Source organism: Cryptotermes secundus, unplaced genomic scaffold, assembly GCF_002891405.2.
Source record: "Cryptotermes secundus unplaced genomic scaffold, Csec_1.0 scaffold594, whole genome shotgun sequence".
NCBI classification, from domain to species: domain Eukaryota; kingdom Metazoa; phylum Arthropoda; class Insecta; order Blattodea; family Kalotermitidae; genus Cryptotermes; species Cryptotermes secundus.
This window is the reverse complement of record NW_019737090.1, coordinates 668,878-680,225: the sequence shown is the minus strand read 5'-3', so window position 1 is coordinate 680,225 and position 11,348 is coordinate 668,878. Positions and strand designations below refer to the sequence as shown.

The following is an 11,348-nucleotide window of genomic DNA, read 5'->3' as shown; positions in this document are numbered from 1 at the left end:
CCTACGCAATGACCCACTGTTATTGCGTTGTCTCTGTGGGAACGCTTCGCGTATTCGTCGTAACCGTGGAGATTCGGTGTTCTCTACACAACGGCTCACTGTTGGGATTACAGTGCCGCTATTGTTACTTCCTATGCAACGGTCTGTTCTAGCGTTTCCATAGAAGTGACTCTTCTGGATTCGCGACACGTTACATTATATACACCCAACACGTGACAATGTACTAACTGTATGTGCTATCAAGCAAATAAAAATGTTAGTGAATGATCACAGTGCCTAAGTTCATTCCTTCCCTGCCAGAGCGAGGCCCTGAGCAAGAATCTCAGCTCTACCAACAGCTCAACTTGTTACCCATCACCTTTACTAAAAAAAGGTTGGGAGGGGGGGCAGTCTTATCAGCTTACGTCATCGTGGGTACTACCAGTTTGGAACGTAGCGTCTTGGGGCGCGGTCAGGTGTATAGTACGTTGTGTTGTCTGTTAGTTGGTCTCCGTAGGCAATGTTTTCCGCTCAGGGAGTAGCTCTGAACGTCACCACAGCAAGCGTACAGCTTCGCGTGCTCCACAACAGCGTTTACCTTTCCGCGCGGCTAAAGTTACGAGGCGCTAACTATACCTCTCTTTCCTAAGTCAAACCTGTAATTATTGTGAGCCAACACCATTTGAGCTTACTGGCGCCCAACAAAGAAAAAGGGCAAAGGAAAGGAGTGGCAAGCTAAAGGGGTAAGGAAGGTGAGTGAGGGATCCACTGAATACTAGGACGACCTAGACATAGACAGAAGGATAATATTAAGATTGATCTTACAGGAATATGATTAGGTGCTACGGACTCGACTCATCTAGCTTAGGAGACGGATATTTTTAATTATACCTTATGTTATTGTTCTGATCAATGAATTCGTGAAAATATTTTAATTTTCACTTCTAAAACATTAAAACAATAGGGGATGAACATGAATAAACAATTTATTTTGAAATTCGAGGATCGTGACAATGTTAAATTATTTTAAATAATAATAGTATTAAATTCCATGCTATGGTCATATGTTCGATACGACAGAAAGCAAAAGTAATACGTTTTTATTTATATTTTAGTTGTTGTGCCCCATGGCAAATAAACGTTTCATAGTTTGCAACGTGTTAATGTAGAGGCTTACATGTTAAAATACACACCTCCTTAGATACGTGATATCATTTCTAATCAATTATAATGCTAATTTCTTTTCTTTTCTAGAAGAGGAAGAGATTTCTGCTGCTGAATTCTTCTGAAACGTAATAATTTTGTCAGCAGGGCCCTGAGTATCAAGTACACTAGGAACAGAGCCGATCCTACAGCTAGGGCCAACACAGCGATGACATCTAGCAGGAAGTACTGGTACCAGGTGAGGTCGATTGCAGCGGAGCGCATGTGAGGAGCTCCCTTGTGTCTGATCACGTACTCCGTCCAGAACACGGCCTGCTCCAGCGGTGTGAGTGGCTGGTCCCGGTAGATTCGGGACAGACGCTGGGCGTTCTCACGGTACCTGTGTCAATGTGGAACCATTATTGGCTATTATGAGTCTGATATTATACTTGTATACGTGAGAAGCAAATTGAGGTAATTTCGAATACCTAGGATTCTCGAGAACTTCCTGAACAGCCCAGAGAACAGAGTCAGTAGTTATATTTTTAGATTCTAACAATACTCCAAGACCTTCTGACACCACTTTAGCCACATTAAGTGCCTGGTCTCCATATATGGGAATCCCCACCATAGGAACACCGCGGTGAACTGCTTCCTGCTTACCCAAAAGTCCGCCATGTGTAATGAAGAGCCTCACATTAGGGTGGGCTGCAAAATTAACAAGAGTGTATTACCAATTTTTTTTACATATCTTAAAGGGTATGCATTAGAAGTAAACATACAAGAGAAAGCGCATTAAAGGGACCGTTACCTAGTATGTCAGACTGCGGTAGCCATTTGCCGATCATTACATTTTTAGGCTGCCCTGGCAAAGAATCTGTCTCCCACTTCCAGAGTACCCGTTGTTTTAATCTGGAGAATGCCTCCAAGAATGCCTGTCTCTTGCTTTCTGACATTTGAGAACTTTGTAAGTTTGAGCCTATACTGAAGTAAATGACACCTTCTGATGCATCGTCAATGAACTTTTTAATATCCTGTAGGAGAAAAATATTCTCAGTTCCATTTATAAGATTTCATAATAAATATTTCAGATACGTAAAAATATTCAGAATAAAATTATATTAGGACAAATTAAAATTATATTTTAATTCTTGAGCTTACCAGAGAGTAACCGTTTCCTGTGGCTGTGACGGAGACAATAGAATGGATATCAGAGAATTCTGCTCATTGTTGGAATAGATAATATTTCTCTGTTTAAAAATATAATAATTATTTAATCGGGAATTGAACTCTAGACCTTTCGGCTTGTAGCATAGTTCCTCAACCGCTACCGCATGCCCCCCGTAATATACATATACCATTTGAAAAATCAAGATAAATTCGAAATAGAAATTAGCACTAGAAATTTAAGAAGTTCCAATAGAATTTACAATAAAATTAAATTACATTTGACACACATATGAATAAATGTGGATTACGACTTGTATTTCTTATATCCGAAGAAACAAATATTTATCATTCATTGTGTTACGTTGATTAGTTTGCACATTTTTTTTCTGAAATTTTAATGAAGCGTGTATTGAGTTTCATTAATCAACGTTCATAATTTTGCCAACTTCTTCTAAATTAAGAAGCATTAAGTAAATGAGTGCTACTTGTTACCTTGGGTAGTGTCTTATCTGGTTTTATATGCATTCCTCCAACCTGTACCATATTCGGCATAAGTGGTTTCGGATAGCTTATACTGAAGTGATGGTTAAGAAGCACAAGCGCCGTTGAAGTTTCCAACTCCGAAATCGAAGGAAGATCATCTGTGTAATTGAAATATTTTCTTGCAATTGCATCTTGTTCTGGCAGATAATAATATTTCCTTCCAATCTGTTGACCGATTCCATTAAGCGTATTAGTAAGACGTTCCCAAAACGTCATTCGGTCGCCGTAAGTCAGGTACACATTAGGTACATATGCGTATGGATTCGGGTTACCAACCCAGTCACCCATCCACTCGGTGCCACCAAAACTGCAAACCTGAACAACAGGAACTCTGAATTTATGTACGAACCCAAGGAAGCAATCATTAAAAAATGCTTCCATTATAATAAGATCAAATTGAATATCTTTGGAGTGTATCAGTTCTTGTACACCTGGATCTTGAAGATCTAAGTCGCAAAGGAAGTTTCCGAACCACCAGAGCATTAACATCACCTGAAAGCCGTTTAACTGTTGCAAGAAAAATGGGTCCGGATTTATTTGATCTGGAAGTGAAAAAGTTCAAAGGGCATTACATTGCAATAAATACATAAATTTCTTTTTTGTATTCACTTACTTCAAAATTCACAATTCAGACGATGTAAAAAGAGATGGGGGGCTGGAAGTCGAATTTTAGGTCCTCAAAGTGTACGAAGAGCTGGGTTATTTAACAGTGCTTTCAGCGGGTAGGATATATAGCGCCGAATGGATGGATGATGATTAGGGAATTATTTGCAAGGTTGTCTTCACTTCATCGGGGTCCAATTCCGAACTTTTCACTAGAGGGACTCAGGAAAATCACAACAAACGTGAGTGGGAATAGCCGATATTCGAACACAACACCTTCTGAATACATGTCAAGGATTTAAGTGATTTTAATTCCACAGTCTTATATGCAACAATTCATTAAAGCTTAATAAAAGTTAGTTAGTCGTGAAGAATTTTAAGTGGCTAACTTTTATTAAGCCGGTCACGGTAGTCTAAGGCATGTATTGTCTTCGCTCGCTCGGATGCTGGGATCGTGGGTTCGAATCCCATACAAGGCACGGATGTTTGGTGTGTGTATGTGTTTATTCTGTGTTTGTGCTATCCTGTGTTTAAGTAGAGGCCTTGTAACGAGCTCATCACCCATCCAAGGAGCCCTGCCGTCTGCAAAATGTTCATGAAGCTGAGAAATCAGAGGCAGGGCCCAAGGGGGGCTGTAGAGCCAGCGAAAAAAACTGTTTTAATAAATTGATTCGCATAAGACTGTAGAATTAATAACACTATGTGAAAAGTACAATAGGATGCTTCAGTATAATTTTAAAAGTCAAGAAGATTATCACTACGCTAACCCATTAGGCATATGAAAAGCTCTGTGTCCTGGAATGCAATACCGTGTAGTCCGGTGGAAGGAAACCCGCGTCTCGGAGGAGTATGTCCTTCATATTCAGGACTTAAGAGTAAGTCAAGAAAGAAACCACTTCTATTTGCTGCCTCCTTGATGATGGATTCTTACTTGGTTTACCCTTCGACCTTGAAGATGAAAGCGTAAATACTCAGAAACGTCGGTTTGACATTCACTGGACCACATGGCTTCATATCTCATAAGACAGAACCGTTCAATACGGAAGATATTCCTAAGAACAAGAGTCCTTAACATCTAAATAGACATATCTGTGTAAAGGAGTTGCCTTCAAGACAAGAACACTAGAGCATCGAACATATTCCAAGAAAAAAAATGACAAAGACAAAAATAACACCGTCCGGTGTGATTATTTAAGTTTTATCGCTTGAAAACTCATCATCCTTACATGTTTCGATCCCTACGGATCATCCTCAGAGGGCATCAATACTTGAATGTCTGAAATACACAATGTACACAATGTTCAACATTTCACAGTCACAGCAGCCTTCCTGGTATTAATTTTTTTTTGAAGTTTCTAAAAACTTTGTTGTTTAAGATTAAAATTGTTATAAACCATGCAGGTTCGTGTCAATTCTCCTATTGTCTTTCTTGGAGGTGGCTGATCTTGTGCCGCCTGTCTATCTTGTGAAGGAGCTTCTTAGTATTGTCCGTGTTTATTCGTGGCTTGCTGTGTTGTTTACACAGTTTTTAAATTTAAAACAAAATAAATTTTAATACCAGGGAGGCTGCTGTGACTGAGGAAAGTTGAATATTGTGTACATTGTGTATTTCAGACGTTATATATATGTATATAATTTAACACCTATTGTATTAGTACTTTCCGGAAAAAGTATTGTTGCCCTCTGAGGATGATCCGTAGGGATCGAAACATGTAAGGGTGATGAGTTTTCAAGTGATAAAACTTAAATAGTCACGCTGGACGGTGTTATTTTTGTCTTTGTAATTGTTAGTGTGACGGACCAGAATGAAACAAATCAAATTAAAAAAAATGATTTAAATATCTTAATTTCTTGTGCTCGATGAGAATGACTTAAGTCAAATGCGGTCTTATTTGTGGACTGATTTATTAACTCTTTCTTTCGTACAGTAACAAAAGTCAAACTTATTTCTTACATAGGATACTCAGTCCTTGAGTCAGAAATAATGACATGTTTTGACACAGGTTCTCAGACAATCTGTGCTGCCGGTAACAATTTCTTACCGAAATGCTTCTTACCGAACACCAATAAATTATTAAGCGTGGTAAAGAACAAACACTACAAGGATTTTTAAAGTACTAAAATAAAAAATTCTCGACTTTACAAAGGATTAAGTAACTGATGAATAGAGTCAATTATATGGTAAGCAACTTTCTCTTGATGGAAAATGGCGACAACAAAAAGTGAACATGTATTCTGATAGAGATCCTAGTGACAAAAGTCCTTATTTTAGTTGACATGACGAAGGAAAGTGAATATATTTAAACTGTATCTTAGGTTCTGTCTTCTGTATCGAACTGATGTGACGTTTTATTGTGTTAGCAATGTTAGTTCCCGTCCCTCAAGATGACAAAATTAGCAGTACTGCATGTGTATGGGGGTTCATTGTCCTCATTTTTATTTCAAGCAGCAATTTATTTATTATCACTTTAATATTGCGACTCTTTGTTTGTTGTTTAGCGACGCTCTCAATATCGACACTATATATAATATTAAACTACTACTTACGAGTCACAGACGAAATTTTTTCATCTAAATTTGCATCAAGAGCAATGTCTTTGTAGTTCGGAATTGTTTTATTCTGCGGAAACGGGCTGACCACTGTCACTTCATGGCCTCTAGAGGCCAATTCTTTCATTAAGGCTGCATTTACTGTCATGTGACTCTTTCCAGGGAATGGGAAAAGTCCTAGGATTCTGGCTCCGTTGGATACATGGACACCTGTTACAAGCATCAGCAGAACTAGGCCTTGTGTGCGCATCTAGACAAGAGTAATTAAACAGAAGCACAAATTGTTATACAGAGTATTTAAATGTGTTTTCGGTCTTACAAGAAATGCAGACTATGAAGAGGAAACATACAATGGAATCGAACATGTTGTTCGCCATTTTATATTAACACATACAACACATAAATCAGGCACAGGGATTGGATAAAAAGTAGTAGCAACACTGCTGTAACATGAAAGGTGCGTCAGGTGGCACTAGCGCCGTCTGTAGCTGATAGCAGAAGTTCAGGTGAAGTAGTACAGTGAGTGGCTCTGGTTGTGTTTCATTGAGTTGCATTGTGCATCGTCTTGAAGTGCAAGAGCCCAGTTCAAGCACCCTAACAACAAGTTTGCGAAACAAGAACAACGCTCCTGGATAAAAATTGAAGTTGCACGAGGTCGTAGTGCACAAAACTGTTATCAGGGACTGCGAGAAGCATGTGGTGATGCTGCTTTGCCATATCGCACAGTGGCACGATTCGTCAAATTGTTCCGTGAAGGGCGGCATGCCGTTCAGGATGAACCCACGTTGACAACATCGCAATTCAATTTCTTGCTTCTTTGCTGGATGTCGATAGTCGATGGGCTGCGCTGGAGTTAGCTGCTGAGGTAGGCGTATGTCACAAACCCGTGCTTCACATTCTGCACGATATTCTTGGATACCGCAAAACTGCAGCGCGTTGGGTACCCCATACAATGTCCGAGGTGCAACAATGGCAACGTTATGCAATTGCACAGGACTTGTTGGACCGGTACGACTTCCTTGGAAGGATCGTCACTCTGGACGAAACTTGGGCTCGCTCATACGAACCGCACTTGAAGCGACAATCAACTGAATGGAAGCATCCTGGCCCTCCTCGTCCAAAGAAGGTGCGCCCTACACAGAGATGTTCACTGTGGCATATGACACTGATGGAGTGATACTGCACCACACTGCACCTCAACTACAGACAACTACAGACGCTGCCTACTACTGTAATTTGCTGCGTAATCATCTTCGTCCAGCACTCAGAAGAAAGCGAAAACTCTTGTTGGCAACGAATCCCATCTTCCTTCATGACAATGCAAGGGATCATACTGCTGACGCTGTCAATGATCTCCTTCGCCACTGGCGATGGAGATACTGCAACATCTGCCATACTCACCCGATATGAGTCTGTGCGATTATGATCTCTTTGCCTAAATGAAAGAACCACTGCGAGGGACACGTTACAACACAAGAGAGGAGATTATTCGTGCTGTAGGGCGGTCACTGCTGGACATCAACAGAAGTGGACGCGCTGATGGTGTACGACGCCTTCCACAAATTTGGCAGAAGGTGGTACACATGGGGGGGGATTATATTGAAGGAATGTGTGTTTACCTCAGGTAAGAAAGTCATTTCAGAACTATAGAGGTGTTGCCACTACTTTTTATCCTACCTTTGTTTATAATTACAATGCTTTTAAATCATTATTTATAGAAATTTAATATTTCATATAAAACAAATGAACATTATCTTTGTCTGGGCACTTCAGGTATAGTCAAAAACTGAACAATCAGAAGAGCTATATACATTACCACCGTCAACTCCTGAAAGGTCTACAAAAATATATGGATATGATTACGAAATGATCGTTTTGATGACACGCAGAATTATCCTGCTTCCTCAAATTAATTTTGAAGCAGTGTATAATCTTGTTTCTCCGTGGCAATGATGTTCATAACACTTTTCACACTAAATTTCCCAAACATTACTGAAAAACGAATTAATCTTACTGCCATTTTGTTACTCCTGTGCAACAAATGTTCCCAGTACGAAACTCACCAACTTAATAAACATGATATACTCAACAGATAAATGTCTATATATAGAAGTAAGATAGGAAATACATTATCTTTTTGTTATGAGATACCGGTAACTCAAGATAAGGAGACTGAACACTCATTCTGTCGCTTAACACGTTTTTCAAATTAGCTCAAGCAACAAACATTATGTTACACTGCTCATTTGTACCCTTTATACCGTGACTTTCTTTTTGAAATGGATTAGGTGTGATTGGAAAGAAATGACATGTCCAGTGAGAGACAAGAATAAATTTGTAGTGAATATAATTTTATTTGTAAAGTGCATCCTTGTCATCTGCACATAATTCCATATTTCTGTACAGCAGTAACATCATTTAAGACCATACACCTATGTATACATACATTTAATTCTGCACTCAAGAAACTGAATACAATCAACCTTATCAAAAATGCAAGCGAGTTGAAATTTCTTGTAAGCAAAGAGTGTTTTTAGACGAGCTGTTTTGTGCGTGATACATCTTCCTTTTGTTCCTCCAATAAGTTTGTTTCTATCACAGGATTTTCGGTGAAAATATTTTCAAAACAATTATATTAAACCAGTATTTTCGGTTCTGATAATAACATTGGCCTTTTCAATTTCCGATAACATATTGACTTTAAACAGAATAAGTCTCACAGTATCATCAATATGCATTGTCATTCTCGCGAGAAATTGCGTCACAAAAAGATGTCAGAAGTTGATTATATTTCGATAAAATTAAAAGTACTTCAGTATTATGAGTCTGATCATGACACTCACGCTACAGAATCTGGCCACCAGACGAAGATACTCAGATTTCCCTATGTTTTGGCAAAGAATGATGACTGTGAGTTAATAAAATTCCAGCGAACAATCATGTGCATCAGTATGTCATGTTATTAATGTTAGTTCATTCTCAGTTGGGCCATGGAGTCTGGAAGTGAAAAACAACAAGCATTGCTTGAAGGAATGAAAATGTAATTAAACAAATAATAACTTTAAACCAGAACGTTAGGCAATTTTATAAAAATAAAATGAAATAAAATAAATTGTGAGATGCTCTTGAAGGTGAAGATGTATATTTTGGCCTTGTGGGTAATGAAACCGCGCAGGCTGGAAGATGGTTACGAATATTTCGGAAGAAATTCTCCCGTCCTCCCCCATAATTGCTTCTTTCTCTTCTATGCAGCGCCTATCTTTCCCAGCTCACTTCTACCGTGAAGATGGAGGCACGGTGTTCTCCAAAACGTTGGTAAAATTGTATGTGCTTGAAATTTATAAGGATACGGATATAAACAGAAAACAACCAACAATTTGGTCCCAATTTATGAATATATTCTGCATAATACATTATAATCGTTATATTACTTTTAATCGAAACTAAAGTTACACACTCTTAGAAATTTCTTTCTGAAGTGTGGCAATAATTATCGCCTGGATCGAAAATTATTCAGTTATTCTTTTTGGAGCCATGCACTATTATTCGTGGGGTTATATAAGATATTCTCCTGATAACTGCTCGGGAAATGAGAAATACAGCAGACAGAACACACGCTGCTACTAAAGACAACACAGCGATGACATCTAGCAGGAAGTACTGGTACCAGGAGAGGTCGAGTGCAGCGGAGCGCATGTGAGGAGCTCCCTTGTGTCTGATCACGTACTCCGTCCAGAACGCGGCCTGCTCCAGCGGGGTGAGTGGCTGGTCCCGGTAGATTCGGGACAGACGTTGCATGTTTTCACGGTATCTGTAACATTATACATGACTTTGTGGGATGCGGTGGAATCTGGGAATTTGACCTTCATATTCAATATGTCTTCTCTCATGCTAAGTTCAGTCTCTGCATTTACTGTCAGTAAAAATTTATTTCGTAAATTTAAAATGTATCATATTTCTACAATGAGTTATAGAGCCGTAGATACCTTCACCAAATTGGCGGAATTACCGCTGCAACTAATTCGTCGATGAAGTTTGGTTCTCTTAAAAATAAACGTTATATTATAAAGAAATATTTTTGGCATTTAGCAAATTATTCATTTAAGCCTAAATAAGTTTGTTTCTTTTGCCACATTTGTCATAAAATAAAAATTTCCAGGTTTACGTTTCATATAGTTAGAATTATCTTACCTTGGATTGTTCAACACTTCATTTACCGCCCACAACACAGATTCAGTCGTGATATTTGCAACGTCCAATTTTATTCCTATACCAGCAGAAACGATCTTGGCCAAGTTGTAACCCTGGTCACCATATATTGGTATCCCCACAATTGGTATACCTCGAACAACTGCTTCCTGAGTACTCAGCAACCCGCCATGCGTCATGAAGAGTCGTACATTCGGGTGCGCTAAGTAAAGTGACGGTTTTAAATTTTATACTCTTGTATACATTTTCGGCAATCTTACTTAAACCGATAATTAGGAATTAACTGATTCCGCAGAGAGTGCCTAATATCGCGTCTGGTAATCTTAATCAGAGAGAGAAGCACGAATTTTCTTACATTAATAACACCACTAACAGCAGGCAAAGACAAAATAAGACAACAGCATAAAAATGTTCTGAAGTAGGCATTTCAAATTTAACTTAAGTGGACGCTAGTTCATAATAAATCGTGAAAACTTACCTAATATGTCGGATTGTGGCAGCCACTTTCCAAGTTTGACATTGTTGGGTTTCCCAGGTAACGAGTCCGTCTCCCACTTCCACAGTACCTTCTGCTTCAGTTTAGAGAACGCTTGGAGGAAAGCATTTCTCGTCGCGTTTTTCATATTAGAGCTACGTAAATTGGATCCCATACTAAAGAAAATCACACCGTCTGATGACTCGTCTAGATATCTTTGAAGGTCCTGCGAATATTCACATTCAATTAAGTCTCCTTGCACAGAATTCAGAAATGGAGATTTATTCTTAAGAATGCTCCAGGAATCAATGAACACACCGTGCAAGTTTTACATATCAGGCGAAAGTATTATCGAGTGAAAAACATGACGACCCCGCACTAATTAGTTGCATGAAAATAAAGATGTAAATCAACCACTTCCTTCAAAATATGAAGTTCAAAGAATACAAAATCACAATAAATTAAACGAAAGAAAGGCAGCCTCTCACTAATATTAACGAAATTGGCGACATCATGCCTATATCGTGGACTTGGTGATGTAAAATAATTATGATTATTTTTGTCTGGCCATTTCTTGGAGATGAACAGTTGACAATTCAAAAAGTTATCGCCTACTTAGTTAAGACAAATTTTATGAGACTGATTCGAATGTTCAGTTAATTAAAATTATTTCCTA

The 11,348-nt window shown here is 38.7% G+C and overlaps 2 protein-coding genes across 2 annotated transcripts in view; both read right to left on the bottom strand.

Moving 5' to 3' along the window:
• The window catches only part of LOC111870134, a 21,897-nt gene extending 13,852 nt beyond the window's left edge, over positions 1-8,045 (bottom strand). The window contains exons 1-7 of the mRNA XM_033753689.1: positions 8,003-8,045; positions 5,986-6,238; positions 2,785-3,377; positions 1,934-2,156; positions 1,611-1,830; positions 1,214-1,522; positions 229-236 (exon numbers count right to left, since the gene is read on the bottom strand). Coding sequence (XP_033609580.1) covers positions 229-236; positions 1,214-1,522; positions 1,611-1,830; positions 1,934-2,156; positions 2,785-3,377; positions 5,986-6,238; positions 8,003-8,008 — 1,612 coding nt within the window. The 5' untranslated portion in view covers positions 8,009-8,045. The remainder of the gene's footprint in view (positions 1-228; positions 237-1,213; positions 1,523-1,610; positions 1,831-1,933; positions 2,157-2,784; positions 3,378-5,985; positions 6,239-8,002) is intronic.
• A 300-nt stretch (positions 8,046-8,345) lies between these two features.
• LOC111870146 (UDP-glucuronosyltransferase 2C1-like) lies at positions 8,346-11,229 on the bottom strand. The gene is made up of 3 exons (XM_023862189.2): positions 10,676-11,229; positions 10,180-10,399; positions 8,346-9,799 (listed from the first exon to the last, which is right to left on the bottom strand). Exons 1-3 carry the CDS (start codon positions 10,845-10,847, stop codon positions 9,502-9,504), a joined length of 690 nt encoding a protein of 229 aa, XP_023717957.1. The 5' UTR covers positions 10,848-11,229; the 3' UTR covers positions 8,346-9,501.
• Positions 11,230-11,348: the final 119 nt, after the last annotated feature.